Source organism: Oryzias latipes, chromosome 17 (assembly GCF_053564925.1).
Source record: "Oryzias latipes strain Hd-rR chromosome 17, Olatipes_Hd-rR_3.1".
Taxonomy (NCBI): Eukaryota; Metazoa; Chordata; class Actinopteri; order Beloniformes; family Adrianichthyidae; genus Oryzias; species Oryzias latipes.
Window position 1 is genome coordinate 34,382,464 of NC_136253.1, and position 16,828 is coordinate 34,399,291.

At 41.8% G+C, this 16,828-nt stretch overlaps 1 protein-coding gene across 2 annotated transcripts; it reads left to right on the forward strand.

The window, feature by feature from the left end:
- Nucleotides 1-1,057: 1,057 nt before the first annotated feature.
- Nucleotides 1,058-15,438, forward strand: tcea1 (transcription elongation factor A (SII), 1). 2 transcript variants are annotated; one of them, XM_023965113.2, is made up of 10 exons: nt 1,058-1,299; nt 2,866-2,928; nt 3,000-3,105; nt 10,565-10,667; nt 10,757-10,905; nt 10,983-11,039; nt 11,307-11,461; nt 11,539-11,685; nt 11,765-11,836; nt 15,013-15,438. In XM_023965113.2, exons 1-10 carry the CDS (start codon nt 1,225-1,227, stop codon nt 15,019-15,021), a joined length of 936 nt encoding a protein of 311 aa, XP_023820881.1. In that variant the 5' UTR covers nt 1,058-1,224; the 3' UTR covers nt 15,022-15,438. The 2 variants fall into 2 exon arrangements, with proteins under 2 accessions (XP_023820881.1, XP_023820882.1); XM_023965114.2 differs by having other exon boundaries at nt 10,760-10,905.
- Nucleotides 15,439-16,828: the final 1,390 nt, after the last annotated feature.

Genomic DNA, 16,828 nt, shown 5'->3' on the forward strand with positions numbered 1-16,828 from the left:
CACGTAATCTGATTTGCAAATTCCTGGCCTGACAGGGATTAGTTAAAAGATTTTACACACTTGCTGACAGCACGGGGCAGAATACGGTCTTAAGAGGGCACTTTTGCCTCACGGTAGGTATGGGTAAGTCTGCAGTTAAACCCAAGTCACATGCACCAGGGCTTCTAACAGTAGAGTCTATCTTTTCCAAGATGGATTTGAACTTTTAACATATTTTTATTGCCTCTACATCTCCAATGCTACATTATGTTATAGCTAATCGAGAGTTATGCATTCCACATCAGAGCTTTTTAACTCACCAAACTTGTAGAACAGCGCCTACACACCTCTTTATGTAAGTAGTCGCTGGTCTATAAGGATCAAGCAAAAATCAACCTTCCCCTCACTGGATAAAAGCTGCTTCAGACTGACACGTGCACACAGTTGGAGTTGAGGATCACAGGATTCAGCTCCAGCTGCCAGATTATACCATGTGCTTAGGGGAAAACGCTCAAGAAAATGTTTGTATGTATAGATGGATGTAACTTTGGCTTCTCTCATTGAAGAAGAGTGAGTTGATGTCACAGCCACACAAAGTGTCCCACAGGGAGCCACAGTCTCATTTTTAGTCGACCCGACCTCGAACCCACAACCCCCCAGCCCCCAAGAGACTCTACTACATCATTCAGCCTCTGAGCTGTTAATACAATCAGCTCTCTGGTGCCCCCCTAAGATAGATTTTTATGCATGTTAAAAGGATAGTTCATATGCAGCGTTTATCATTTTTAAACCATTTAATTGTTTGACATCCAATATAAATACAAAAAGAAACTTTTTCTTTTCATTTAATACATTGATTTTTTTCATTATTGCTTTTTATCAATAATTTAATCACTCAATAATATCAACCAAAACCTATTTTCCAGGAAAATGATAACATTATTTTAAATTATTATTTGCAACTTTATTATTTTTACTAAATATTTTACTATTATTAACTATTGTTACTTATTTTTGTTGTGCTTTTTGCACAGCAATTTAGATAAATCACCAATTCAACAGGTCGATCGTTGGCTCCGTCTCGATTACTTTGCCCTTTGTGCGCATGCGGGCATCGACTACTCAGGTCTGCTACACAGCAGCTGGTTCGGGTCCGCCAAGTTGACGTCGTTCGTGGCGTGGTCTTTGTCACAAATTTGTTTTATTTTGCACCTTATTCTTTTGGATTTTACCGGATCGGGTATCATGAGCAAAAAGGAAGAAGAGGAGATCATCCGAATCGCGAAAAAGATGGATAAAATGGCGCAGAAGAAGAACGGGGTGAGACGACTAAAGAGAGCGAAGCTTACCTGTCTGCTGTTACTTAGCCGACTATGCTAACGTGTAGCTAACAGGTTTCATTTTAGTTTAAACACAAACTCAGTTCAACTCTGTCCTAGCGTAGTTTTGTACACTGGTGTTCATCTTAATCCGTTAAATTGTCGGAGTTTTTAAACTTAGCCGCTAAGGAAACAGTTGGCCTCTCCGTAGTGTTTATTATGCTAACAGTTAGCCACTGACTGAAGTAGCATTTGAACGCCTCCTAGCTTACGAAAACATTGCCCCATGTGGCTATTTTAAACTTAAAGACACGTTTCAATTAAATAACCCAGTTATTGTGTCACCGCGGCGCTGACAGCATTTGACAGCATTTTCCTGAACGCTTTTAGCAAGAAGTTCAGATTTCCAGCAAACTAACTGCAGCAACAGTTTCAGTTTCAAAACATTCAGCAGGAGCCAGGAGCTCCGATCCCAGCTCAAGTGTTTGCTCTCTGAGAGTTAAGATCTGTAACAAACTTTAGCTTCAACGATCACTTACAGTTTGACAATAGAGAAACTAGTACCTGACATGACTGTTTCATTCATTTGTGTTTAAGATAAATGCCGTAAACGTCACATATCTGTCGTGATACCTTTGTTTTTGTCGCAGTTTAAGACTTTTAAAGAATTTGTTCTTTTAGTCATCTTTATTAGAAACATTCAACATTTTTAGATAATCAAGCATCGTTCCAAGCAAGATTAAGGCATGTTCTGTTGTGTTTGCATCAACACATTTAAACATTCTCTACCTCACAGATTAGCTTAGGTTGTTCATTTTTGATGCTGTTTTTTTATGTCTTTCTTCTACCTTGTTAATAGATATTTATCACAATATATATTGTTTATTCCTCTCAGTAGTTGTTTAACTCTATTGCATCTATAACTCCAACCATGAAGTCTTGTATTTGCGGCAGTTTCTATCAATATTAGTCACTTGAACACTTTTTTAAAAACTTTACTTTATTTATATTTTTATATTTCTCTCTCCTCCCTCAAAAACTATACAAATATAATATTTTTTCTGTTTAGGCGATTAGAAAAACAAATTTAAGTCTTGTTTTTATGATGACTTTACATTGGGATTTTTATTTATTTATTTATTTATTTTTCTATTGTATAAATGTCTTTTATATGCATCACATAAAAATAATTTGTGTTTTTTTTTTAAATATAAAGCAGCAAATTTAATTAACACGTTCACTTAGAAAAATCTCTCAATTAGAAAAAATCTTCATGGAATTTGCTGCTTGAATGGGATTTAATCTGAAGATGTGTGTATTAGTGTGAGTGATGCATATGTTTTACTTCTAATTGGTCATCTTTTAATTGACACTAACTTTTTTATCAGAAGAAATAACTGTTTACATCTGTGCTGTCAGTGCTTTATATCTTCAGACGTTTTTATTCGTCAGCTGAGGACTAATAGCTAAAAATCTCACTCATGTAGAAAAGGATCTTTCAAATCTGGTCATATGAAAACAAAAAATTTGATTCTGGATTTGAACTATTTTCCTGTTTCTTCTTCAGGCGGGTGCCTTGGATCTATTGAAGGAGCTGCGTAACATCCCCATGAGTCTGGAACTGCTGCAGGTACATCTGCTCTTTCACTGCCAGTTAAGGAGTCAGACGGCGTTCTTCTGACCTCTGACCCCTGTCCACAGTCCACCAGAATTGGCATGTCCGTCAACGCCATCCGCAAGCAGAGCACAGACGAGGAGGTGACCTCCCTCGCCAAGTCCTTGATCAAGTCCTGGAAAAAGCTTTTGGGTAAATTATTATTCTTTATGATACTTGGACATAGAAAAATACAATTAAAAACTTATATAGCAATACAGAGTATACAACTACAGATAAAGATGGCTGTGACTAGGATGACAAAAACAACACACAAAAAGAGACAAAAAAGTAGGATTTCCATCAGTCTTTTACTACGGAGCCCGTGTCCTGACATCAAAAAATTAAAATATATCTTGTTCCCACAAGATAATATTGCGTTCCCTCGAAATGATTAACTCGTGCGAACAAAAAATTATTTACAACGGACTTTTAGGGCCACCAAAAAAAAGTAAAATTAGGAGATTTTAAGTCGTAAATTTATGAGAAAAAACTTGTAAATTTACGAGATTTTAGTGGAAGTGACCATACAGAGCAGCAGGTGAACGCCGCGCAGCAGCAGAGCAGACCGACTAAACTCAACTGAACAGGTGAGCTGAATGTTTATTGATAACGTGGCAAATGTTTAGAAGCTCATTTGTTTGATTTACGACTTATTAATGTTTTATTTATTGATTGGCGGCTTGCAGAATCTCTGCAACCCGATGAAGCCGTCGGTATTTCTGCAGATGTCCACTTCAATCCTTTCTTCCACCAAAGACCAGATCTCTACGTTTGTGTGACGCCTCCGTCTGAGGAGGAGGAGCACTTTCTGGCATTTTCTAAGTTCTAATGCTAATATAACAGACTATTTTCATTCCTCTTCATTGTTTTATGAGGGCTCCAGACTAACTTTTTTCACTAGGAGCACAGTGGCCCCTAACTGAAAATTTTAGAGGCACAACCAGAAAATTTAGGGGCGCATACCGTAAATCAACATTCTAACCAAATCTACTAATTTCCACTGTATTACTAATAAATACTTTAATAATAGATGCAGAAATTACAATGTGCTGTTTGAGATTCAGTGTCACATTTTATTCTGCACTTTTGAAGATGCACCAAGAAGGTAAACTGACAAAAGCATCGCTGTCATGACAGTACAAATAGTTAAGAAAACGGATGGAAATTTATCTTTGTGACACCAAATAGGTGCAGCCAAGATGCACAACAAGCGTGTTTGAGATCACCCAGGTGAACTCAACGCTGCGCAGATCACCTGGTGTGTGACCTATATTTTTGTTTTTGCTCCAATATTAACTGTCAATCATCACAAAAATATCGCGAGAAAGGGGTGGGAGCAAGGGGCAAACCTACCCGGACACAGCTGGAAACTGAACTGACTGAAAGCTGCCCTACAGACTACAATACAATGCATTATGGGACATGTGTCTTGATGGTTTTTGTAGTGGAGTGAGTAATTAAAATAATTTAAAATACCAATTCATTAAAAAAGGCTACATACATCACAAAACATTAAAATAATCATAAAATCTATAATAACACATATAATACTAAGGGGGAGAAGAATATTAAAACTAAATTGAATGTTAAGGACAACTCCATCTTCCTGTTCTCCTTCAGTCTTGCTGCAGATTCGCTTTCATCTCACCCCCCCCCCCCCCCCCCCCCCCCCCCCCGCCTGGTGTCCCCAACGATCCAGGCGAGCCGCCGGTTCATCTCAAACACGTCTATCGTTGCATTTTCCCCACGTATTTTCAGTGTGTCTAAAACTAATGTTGTTGTTGCTCGCACGTATTTAAAGTTCAAGCCCCGTTAGCTGTCACGCATGTAGGTGTGGGACATTTATTCTCCTCAGCTGACCCGACTCCCGCGGGACGGTGTGCTGCCGTAACAACCGTGCATAACCGTTTGATGCGCCGCCGTAACCAAAACCTAAATCTTCCTCCGGTTCTGTGCGTCTCAGAGAAAAGTTCAGCACGGACTGCATGTATTTAGAAAATTACGAGCGAATTCCCCCTTCCTCATATAACCTCATAATAGGGTGAGGGGGTGGGGGGCTTAGCCTGCGATGAGCCTTGGGGGGGGGGGTTTACTAGGCAGTGACCCCCCTCCTGTGGTTGCCGTATGGAGTGGGCCCCCCCTCTTTCGGTTTTATTTGCACCTTAGACATGTAGGGCCCTTGGTAGGGGGGGTGCTTGGACATCACTGCCAGCAAGCAGCGGATGTCCTCCTAGCACCCTACCCGCCAATTTTAACCGCACCTTAGACATTTAGGGCCCCTTGGTGGGGAGGGTGAGGGGACGTCACTGTGAGTAATCAGGAGACGTCCCCTTAGTGCCCTACCCGCCAATTTTAACCGCACCCCCCTTAGTACACACACCCCTCCCCCCTCAATATATACATCCCAACATAAACACACACACATGCACACACACACTCTCTCAAACACACATACACGCACACACATTTTGCAAGGAAGGTGGGACCTAGGACCATCTGTCCCCTGCCTCTTCCCTGGTGGGGGGTACGGGCCCCTTTGCAACGGCGGCTGTGTCCCCGGGGTGCCGGCTTCCTGGGCCCGGCGGTGCTCTCTCCGCGCGGTGGGGGGGTTCACATTACATCTGAGCCGGGGGTGTTCGTGTCCCTGGGGGGTGGGTTCTGGTCCTTGCTCCTGAGTGCTGGGCCCCGCCAAATTTCCAACTGTGGCCGAGCCTGGTCGGGCCATATTTACAACACCCCTTGTGGGCCCTCTTTTTTCCCTGGGGTTCCCCCCTTCTGGGCGGGGGCGGCGGGCCCCTGCCTCGCTCCTCCCTGGACCAACCGTGGGCCGGGCGGATGGCTGCCTGGAGTGCGGAGTGGGTCTCCCTTGGGGGGTCCTGGCTCGTACCTGGGGTTGGGGCGGGGGGATGCCCGGAACTCCTGGGTGGTGGTGGGGTGCTCGTCTGGGGCTGTGGGCGTCCTTCTCCGGTGGGGCCCTGCGTTGGGTTCTCCCGGCGCGGCGGGGGGGCTGCTCTCCTGGTTGGGCTGGGGCGGCGCCCTCTTTCCCTCCGTGCCTCCCTGCTCTCTGGCTCTGGGGGCCTTGCGGCGGCCCTGCTGGCCCTGGCCTGGGTGGCGGGCTTGGTCGCCCGGGGGGCGGTTGTTCCCTGCCGGTTCCCGTGTGGCGTTGGGGGGATTCCGGCTGCCGCTGCTGGTGCGGTGGGGGTCTTGGGGTGGGGATGGCTGGGCACTCTCCCTCCTTCTTTTCACGTTCCACCATCCATTTTAGAAGAACATAAACACTCACCTGAGCACAGGTGTTAGCTCAACAGACTGAATGACTGAAATATTTCACACTAGTTGGTTTTAAGGCATAAGTATGCGTGTGAACACTATCTGTTTTGTGTACATGTCGACAGGTGGACATTTTTGCAACTAACAGGTGTGTTTATAACATTTGAGTGTGTGTGTGGACAGGCTCCGCCCTTTTTTTGTTTGTTTTTTTTTTCATTTGAACCTTACCATAATGATTAACAACCAGTAAACTTGCTGCTTTATGCTGCTTCATGGTCTTATCCCCCTTCCCCTCCTATTATCACCCCCTACCCCCCCTCTCTCTAACGTCCCTCTCTCTTCTTCCCCTCTTTCCTTTTCCGTCCGGTCCAACACCAAAGATTTTCAGACATGTTTGAAACTAATAAAGTTTGGCCTCAATTACAAAAGGGGTTTATTCAGACATACCTTTGGTTTGTCTGAAGATTAATAACCCCTCTTGTTAAAGTAAAATATGTCCAACCCAAGAGGCCCTCAGCTCTCATCTGTCTGCCTAGCTGTTGGACAGGACAAGTTAAAAAAAAAAAAAAAAAAGAAAGAAAATTACGAGCGAATAAATTTGTTCTAAAGGAAAGTAAGGAACTCCTTAATGTGGTCCGGGGAGGGAGGGGGCTGTCAGGTTTCCTGCTTTCAAACCCTGTCATTGTCACGCCCCCCAAGAGTCATATACCCCACTGTGATTGGTTGGTCAGCTCCGCGCACGACAATGAAACAGTGTCATTCATACAAACTGGCGGGCTGCAGTAACATTAAACCTTCATATTAAGGCGGGGACCGCAAAATATCGTCTTGGGGGCCGCAAATAGCCCGCGGGCCGCGAGTTTGAGACCCCTGCTGTACACTCTGGCACTGGTACACTAGCCGCAGGTCGGAAGAACGAATCAATAGTTCGCTTACCCATAGCTCAGACGCACATATCAGGTTGTGATGATATTTGTCTCCGTTTCCTTCCCACAGATGTTTACGCGCACTCGATTATCTCTAGGCCCCTCCCCCTACACGCATTTTAGCCACTCACAGTGGCTTTCCCTATTCTTCTCACACGCAGTGGCCGCCTCACACACAGGCATCACGCGAGAGTGTACGTGCTCGCGTTTCATGAATAGGTGCGTGAGTGTGTGTCTCTGCCTGCGTGCGTGTGCGCTCGCATATCATTGATTATTTCATTGATCATTGACGTGCCCCTTCCACGTTTAATGTATAAAAAAATACGGAGGGTGGGGGAGGCAAATTTACTGGTAGCACATGAGCGACTGGATGTAAAATTCAAATTCACACTCTCAAATTTTGGTCGCAAAATTCGCACTCTGGATCCCTGTTTATGCTGAAACGGGACGTTTCGTCTGTAGGAGGGGGCGTATGTAACACAGTTTACTTCCGCATTGGTGTTGGGATGACAGGTTCATGACGTAAGGTGACAAATGAACTTCAGGTTATGTGAATGAAAAGGAGAATAAAGGCTGCAGCAGCGGTCCTCTACACCCAAACGTGTCTCTGAGCTCCTTATTTTACAGATGAAACTCCGCTTTACCGACACCGAACCCTGGAAGGCCGGCTCCACGTACAATAATCTGATTTTGAGTCGCCAAAAGGTTCAGAATCTCTTTGTTTTTAAACTTATCCGGAAATAAAGCTTCACAAAAGGCTCCATATATTTCATCTTCAAGCTGGGCTCCGATAAACGGAAAACTTTAGTGTTTTTTCCTCGTTGATCTATGACTTTTTTCTCGTAAATTTACGAGATTTTAAGTCATAAATTAATGAGATATAAACTCGTAAATTTATTCGTTTTATCTCGTACATTTACGAGATAAAAACCCGTAAATGTACGACTTAAAATCTCGCAATTTAACAGTTATGACCTTCTTTCTTGTAAATTTACGACTTAAAAGTCGTAATTTAAAAAAAAAAAACGTTTTGGGTAAACTGGCCCTAAAACTCCAAGTCATTCATAAACACGGATATGCTCTCCGTTCAATCTCTGTTCCGTCTCAATGAATATAAGAGAAATATCATAAGATTTATGATACCTAGGCTTGCTGCTTTGCCATACGATTCACCGGACATAGCTCCCAGCTCCGCCGTGGGGCTCTTTTGCTTGTCATGCCGGCATTCGGGCAGCTGGCTGGCCGGTAGACAGACATTTCTGTCTGTGTGTGTCTCATTACATTGCATTGAAGACACAGAGGATGTTTAGAGATCAGATTGATTTATTTTAAAAAGCACAAAAGCATCAGGAGCAAAAGCCTGTCTGCAGTCTTTCCATCCATTCGTTAATTCAGTTTTTTCCACCAGATTTTCTGTTGAATTGGTTTAAATTCGTTTAATAATTGTTTAATAAACATTAAACAATTTGATTTTTGTTTAGCATTTCAGCATTTTAAATGCTGCAGCAGTGATTAAGCAAAAGTGTTTCTTCTGCTTTTATAATTCCAATTCTGTAGATGTTGCTCAGAATTGGTTGTTTTGTGGAGTCTGTTTTGCGCACAGAGCTCATATGGGATTTATTGGTGTTGGTGATGCGGTTCACACGGAGCTCCTCGTGGGCACCGTGGGGGGGCAGATCCATAATTGGATTCCTGGTTTCCAGCTCATGCCAGCAGTTGCTGGAAAAATGCCGTCTGTGTCTGTCTGCTGTAACAGTCAGAAAAGAGGTGGCGACTGTATATGTGAACTGGACTGAGTGGCCCCTCCCCCTTGGCGTTCCAAACAGGAAGTGGCTCCAAGACGCCAAAATCCCATAGACTTCTGTAGATAAATAAACAGCTGTTACTGTCGTTCTATTGGTCAGAAGAACCGTTCTGGATCTGATACCTTTTTTTTTTTTTGTAACCTTGTTGATAATCCTCTTTTATTCATTTCTTTTTTTTTTTTATTTCAAGTTATAAACTGACCTACCAGATACCTAAATAAAAGTAGGTGGAGCCTGCTGGCCTCCACATCAAAAACATTTGGCAGATTTTATTTAGTCTGCTTTCAAATGGTAGGGGTGTGGCCTTCCAACAAGCTCACTCCTGATTGGCTAGAAGGATTGTGAGAAACCTCGACTCAAACCACTGTCTGTATTTAAAGGTAAACTTTAGCATTTTTTTTAAACTTCAGAAATGCCAGGGGAGCATACATATTACATGCATTTCACATAAAAACATTCAGGTTTCTACAACTTTCATACAAACATACAGCTTTCTGGTTAAGACTTTAGAGATGTTACTGAGATACATTTCAAACTGTTTGATTAACACAGGGAAAAAATAGAAGATGAAGAAAATTTGCATTTATGATTATAACATTTGCCAAATAAAATAATAAGATTAATTATGAGATTTTTATTTGAGTCCAAGTTTTTATTATGAAATGCAAAACTTATATATTCACACTTCAGAGTAAAGTTGGGGTGAATATGATTTCTAATAAATTGTAAACACTTTTTCCAAAAAATTCTAATTTCAGTACAATTCCAAAAAAGATGGTTAATTGTTTCTGGATGTTCTTTTTGCCAAATGATCAATTGTTTTAATGTATCTTAGCATGAATTGATTGGTGGGGTCAATTTTGTGAATTATTTTAAAAGAAACATCTTTCATTTTGTTATTAATCATACATTTTTGGGTCACACTCCAGCCTTTCCTCCAAATACTGTCGGGAAGAAAAGGTCTCCAGTAGTTTTTGGAACATGGTACAGAAATGACATCCCTTTGAAACAACACATGGATTATTTTTGTTGTTCTTGTGGGTCGGGGTAAAACACATTTTTCCTGTGGTGGTGTCATTTTTTCATTGAGAATCGGACCACGTGAGTGTGACATCATCCATAGGAAAACCGTTTTTACATTGGAGCCACATGTTTTCAGTAAGCAGTGATTTGTCCGACTTGTTTGGAGTTTCTATGGCAATTTGACGGATAATTATGGCAATAAATTCTGTCTTTGCCCGTTTTTGAAATTGTTCATGACTGAATAGTGTTTTAACTATTTTTCATATGGCTTCTTCCCTCTAAGGACTGATGTGAATAATTACAAATAAAAAAGTTTAAACTTGGCATTAAAGCTGCAACCAGACAGCAAAAATGGTTCAGCAGTCCCTCATTTGATTCAAAAAAGAAAATAACTATTATTTAAAAATGTAAGTGTGTTAAACTAACTTTTGTAGGTATTTTTTTTTTTTTTTTTTTTTTTTTTGTTTTTTGGTCAACTTTAATAACCAGAGTCAATATCAACACTTTAAGTTTACAGGTTCTGTATGAAAAGTGTTCCTCTGTTTGTTTTTGTTGATTTTTCTCTCTCCACTTCTGTAAATTCAGATGAACCTGGAGGTGGAGACAAAGCTTCAGAGGAGAAGAGGAAGGAGCAGACCACCCCGGTGGTTTCTCCATCGCAGGGAAGCCCCGAGGCCAAAGAAGAGAGGTAGCACGGAGCCGCCGTTGACCCCCCCCCCCCGGGGTTCAGCCCTGTTTAGGATAAAAGCTCATGGAATTGTCTGGTCATTTCAACAGCAGCTCCAGCAGTAACTTCAGCAGTCGGAGCGACACCACTGAAGTGGCGCCCAACTCGCTAATCCACAACTTCCCTCGCGCCCCGAGCACCTCCGACTCCATCAGGCTCAAGTGCAGAGAGATGCTGGCCAATGCTCTGCAGACTGGAGGTCATCCAGTTCTCCTCTGTCGGCTCCAGCTCTGCTTTCGTTCGTGTGTCTTCAACTCTTTGTTCTTTCTCTTACAGAGGATTACATTGCTATCGGTGCTGACTGTGAGGAGCTGGGAGCGCAGATCGAAGAATATATCCTTCACATTTGAAAGATTAGAATCTGAAGGTTCACGCCAAACAAAGATGGAGACGATTATCGCTGAACACGATGCTCCCTTTTGGTCGCTTGAGAAAGAAAACCAGAGGTTTTCCAAAAAGGCTCTTTATTTTTAAATCAATAAAACAAACAGAAACGACGTAACTCGGCATGGTTAGGACTTTATACAACAAACGCCTGATGTGATTCATTTCCTCATGATAAATGTCAAAACAATCTTTTTTTTCTTGACCCGTCGCCACGCATCTTTCAAGAGTTCAAAAACACAGACATGAAATACAAGAACCGCGTGCGGAGCCGGATCTCGAACCTGAAGGACATGAAGAACCCAAACCTAAGGAGGACCGTTCTCTGCGGGAGCGTGTCTCCGGAGCGGATGGCCAAGATGACCGCCGAGGTGCGTGGACCCCCGTCCTCACGTCCCGCCAACGTTTTTGCTCCGAGAGCTCGCGTTGTTTCGACGTTTGTCTGTAGGAAATGGCCAGCGACGAGTTAAAGGAAATGAGGAAGAACTTGACCAAAGAAGCCGTCAGGGACCACCAGATGGCGACCACCGGGGGCACTCAGACCGACTTATTCACCTGCGGCAAGTGCAAGGGGAAGTGCTGCACCTACACACAGGTGAGAACTGCTGAGGCCATCGAGGGACCGCGCTGAAGTCCAAGAATGACGTCTTTGTGTTCTGTGTGCTTGCTCAAAGGTTCAAACTCGCAGCGCTGACGAGCCAATGACCACATTCGTCTTCTGCAATCAGTGTGGAAATAGATGGAAGGTATGTTTCTGCTGAGTCAGCCTTTAGCTTTTATTTCATTATCGCTAAAACAATTTGTCTTTCAGTAACTTTTTCATGGAAAAATACGACCCTGTTAAAAAAAACAAGTAAAAAAAGCTCATTTCTCAGGCTACGTTATCTGCACCACTGCAGGGCTTAATGCTCAATTACGATTTTATGAAAAATTACGATTTTCTTTTTTTTTTTTGCAAGGCCGTTCACATTTCCAATTAAATCTGAACTTTTGTGATCTGTGACCGTGAAATGACCCAGAATGGACCCACATGCGCAGAAGAGTACTCAACGGGGTAGTAGCTAACGTTAACAATGGACGTCAACAACAGTGTTGTCAACAGCGGAGCTCTTTTTGCATCATTACATTTATTTTCACAAAGGAGCCAGCACAATTACAATCTTCTCATTTTAAGAAGTAAATAAAAAAGGAGGATAGCGAGGTTTTTGGCCATGGCGTTTTGTGGGGCAGTGTTAGCCAAGTCGGTACAGAGAAACCTGTGGGTGCGGAGTCGCAGCCTGGAGCGGTGGGATACTGATGTGAGGAGCCAGGATCGTCTGTAGCCACGCTCGGCCATTTTGCTGGAAATGTTTTCAAGAACCGCCCGGTTGTTGCGATAAGAGCCCTGGAGTTTGGCCTGAATAGAGCGGTCACCCCAAATATGAATCCAATCGGAGACCTCGCTTCCCTTTTACTGACTGGTCTCAGCAGCATCGTCCGCCATGGTTGATGTTTATGTTCTCGTTCCCGCCTAATTCAAAGCAGAATGATGACGTTTGTAGCGTATCGATGGCGTACAGGTCGGATTCGTGTGGCCTGGCCGTTCAGACGAAGGTCACGTTTGAGAATATTGGATACGTATCGGATTCAGGACCACATACCCAAGTGGTCTGGGTCGCATTTGAAAAGATGGGATCTGTGTTGTTCAGACTGTCATGAAAAGATCAGATACAGGTCGCATAGGGGCAAAAAGATCGAAATAGGGTCGTTTCAACCTGCAGTGTGAATGTAGCCTCTGTTACACAGAATGGTTCAGTCCATTTTGGGTTTAAGGATATAGTTTTTTTTAGAAAAACATCATACAGCTCTTAGACAAAATAATTTCAGTGTTTCAGTCGGAAAAGACGGATCAAAAATCGGATTCACTAATTTCATTCAGATTCGCTGTTTCCTTTAGACATTATAGTTCAGCTGTAGCTGACTTTAAACGTCTATTATTGGGATTGTTTAAACATCGATTCTTTACATTTATAAACTGTTTTTGTTTTGTTTTTTAGGCAAAAAACTTTTTACGTTTGTTTAAATGTAAGAATTCACAACTTAAAGGGCCTACATGCTGCTTTTCTTAAGCCTTTAGATCAAACTATACCCATGTATGTGATTATATGTCATCTTTGGCACACTAAAGAACCATTCTTTTCCTACCTGGAAGTAATACGACTCGATCTCAGGCTCCGCCTCTCGCTCCTAGTGGGCGTTGCCCATTTCATGCCCATACTATCCACTTTGATCAGGTTAACTAAGCAGATGTCTGTGAAGTTGCGATCGGACGGAAAGTCGATAAACTAACCATTACTGACGAGTCGGCTCTTCTTTGGTGAGGCTGAACAAACTGCCTGAAACTTCTTTTTTGCCGCTCAGAAGACGTTGTCTTGTGCAAAAGGCGAGCCGCCGCTGGTTCCAAACACCGCTTTGGGGTTGTTGTCTTATGCAAGGATTAAATATTATGATACACTTAAAAGTTTAAAAAAGTTGTTTTTGTATGGTATAGGCCCTTTAAATAATAAAAAGTCTGGCAATCAAAAGTAAAATCAAGCTGATAAGCAGTGACATGAAAAATATTTTCCTCTGATGTCTTATTTCTGTGTCATTTAAATAGAATTCCTCAAAAAATTCATGTAAATATTAGAAAAATATACAAGTATAACAAAAATGTCTTTATACTATTAAGGGCAAAAATATGGCGTCACTCATTTGCCGAATTATAAACCTGCTAAATATGAACATTTTACGTCGACTATTTACGATTCCACTGTGTTCTGATGATGACAACTCGGAGGATTTATAGCAAAATAAACGCATTTATAAAATGCATCGTGGTCTATATTCGCTAATATGGTGAACATCGATGCACGCTCGTTTTTGCAGAGACTTCTGGGAAATTTCCAGAACACTGGATTGATTTTGGCATTGTAGGCTGTGTCCGAATTCCCGCCCTAACTACTAAAAAACCAGATATTATAAAAGCAATTCGGACATTATGCTCATTATTTATTTATTTTTTTTAAATGGCAGGTATGACGTCATTGATTTCTCGCCGTTAAAATGTAATTAATATGAACGCTTTACGACGATTATTTATGAATCCACTGTCTTCTGATGATAAAAACATTGATGATTTATTAAAAAAATGCATTTAAATTAGGTCTGCACAATATACCGCAAATTTATCGTTATCGCAATATCAAGCTGTGCAATATGCATATCGCAAAAGACAGCAAATTTGCAATAAATGGTTACCTTAGATGTGGCCAAGCAATCTTATAGCATGTAGTATGGATTGAAAAAAATCCCTTTCTGCATTTGACCAATCAGATGGACCCCTTCACGTTGTTAACTAATCGGATGGCGCCCTATTATGTTGTATGTTCGCCTCCTACGTCAACAAGGGTCATTTGTAGTATAATTTTGAAGCTGTTGTAATGGAATGGGAATAATATTTTTGGTTGTTTTGCTAATTGTTTATATACCGCAAATTATATCGTTATCGCAATATTAATCACTGATATCGCATATCGCGAGTTTTCTTCATATCGTGCAGCCCTAATTTAAATACATTTTTTTGGCAAAAATTGTTCTGACGCAATGCATTGTGGTCTATATTCGGTGATCTAGTGAGCATCGGTGCACACTGCCTTTTTGCAGAGACTTCTGGGAAATTTTCTAGGACACTGGATTTCGGAATAGTAGATTCAGACACCCTCTGTAGTTTACTAAGTGCACCAAGCATCGAGGGACGAAGCCAAATGCTCAAAACCCAACTTTTTTAAGAAACAAGAAGCTGGAAAAACCCTCTTTCCTTTCCTTTTTTTTTTTGACTCTCTTTTACTGCAGTTCATGGTTCATTCTTAATTCCTTCATGTGTTGTTTTTGTGCGTTCCAGTTCTGCTGAAGCTGCTGGCTCCACCCACAACTCGCTGCAAAGTAGCATAATTCCTGGACCAGGTTCTGTCTATCTGCAAGAGACCAGAGCTTAGTTTTCGTAGTCGGTGGTACCTGCAGTGCCATACAGAGATGGTTACCATTGGAGGGAAAAACCATGTTTATAGATGGAGCTTACCGTCACTCCTCCAAATCCCTTTACCATTGTTATTCGTTGTTTCTCGCTGTCATATATATATGTATATATATATATATATACACACATATATATATATATATATATGACACCAGTCTTGTCTCATACTCTTTTATCATCTTTTGTATATTTAGTTTTAACATTTTTAACCATGTTTTTTTTTGGCTTTTCTGGCTGAGCAATGTGTTTTATTTAATTCCCCCAATAAAGTGATATCCATTTGATTAACAAGTGCTTTTAATGGCCTTTCTTTTAGGAGAAGCCTCAATGTAAATGTGGAACATTGTGAGAATAATGCCAGGAAGGCCCTGAGAGAGAAAAAACATTGAGTGTGTGGGAGGATACATTTGTAATTGGTGGAATATTCATCACATCAAAGCGAATGCGGATGTATGCATATTAATCTGTCTGGAGACGGGGAGACGGCGCTGGTTGGATCCTGGAAGATGCTCGATTGTTCCCCCATTCCCTGGAGCCGTTTTAATTGCCAGGTGCAGCGGCTTTGTGCCGCCGAGCCGCTGGCTGTGCTGGTTCACCTCAGTCTGAGCAGAACCCAGAGGACGTCCAGCAGGAGGAAACCCGTCCAAGAGGTCCAGACGTCTGAACCCAAACAGCAAATGTGTATTTTTTTCTAAATCCTTGAATAAATCCTGGTTTTCTAAGTAAAAACGCATTTTCCCAGCATTCATTTCACATATTAAAGGAGAAAAAAAATAGCTTTGATTTTTTTTCCTGTTTGAGCTATAATCTTATAAAATTATTATTACTATTTTTCTTTTTCAGATTACAAAATGATATCCAAAAGATAATCTGTTGGCTTGTTAGAATAAAAAGATTTTTGTATTGAGAAGCTTTATTTGTGGCGGCAAACCATCCGCCCTAAAAACCACGATGACCTGACAACCTGTGTAAACACGGGTCAACAAGTTTAGTGTAAAGATAATAAACAAAAAGGAATTTAGACGATAAGAATGGGAGGTTGAGAAAATTCTGGTTCAAACTTATTTTTTGCAACAAACGCTTTGGGTTTTAATAAACTTTTTTGAAGTTTTTGTCAACTACAGCTCCTCGAGGTAAATGAGGATTTTTATCTTAGGTCAACTGTCCAGAGTTATGAGAAAGAGGCGTGTCCAAGCAGGTGGAAATGGGTGGAGGAGAGTTTCAGGTGTCATCAAAAAGGAGAGAAAAGGTGTAGACGGCTGTGGAGAGAGCAGCCATGTTGGCTTAGAGAGACAGGAAGTAACAGATGAAGATGCTGAGGTTCTCTTTGGGACCAGGATGGATCAGGAATGAATCCATCAGATGATGGTGGATGTTCTGGAGATAAACGCAGGGAAGCAGATGGGGACGGTTTGAGAGGAGGAGGAGGAGGAGCAGTGATGTTGGTGAGGAGGTCACTGTCATCAATCTGTTTACTGGTTGCATTTCTGCTTTTTTTCTATTTGTTATTTTACCTCAAATGTGTGTTTGTTTGTTTTTTTACACAGCTCTTGCATCGGGATCTAACATTCAATCAGAACAGATTCCAATTTACGAAGCGGACCTTGAATGTTTCAAACCAGCTGATGTGGTCAAGTCTCTGTTTTCCGGTTGACCGAACCCACTTTTACTTTGGTTTGAC

Coding starts and splice junctions, on each gene's coding strand:
- tcea1 (XM_023965113.2), top strand. CDS start 1,225: ATGAGCAAAAAGGAAGAAGAGGAGATCATCCGAATCGCGAAAAAGATG. Junction 10,906..10,982: donor CAATGCTCTGCAGACTGGAG/GTCATCCAGTTC, acceptor TTTCTCTTACAG/AGGATTACATTGCTATCGGT. Junction 11,686..11,764: donor AGTGCTGCACCTACACACAG/GTGAGAACTGCT, acceptor GCTTGCTCAAAG/GTTCAAACTCGCAGCGCTGA.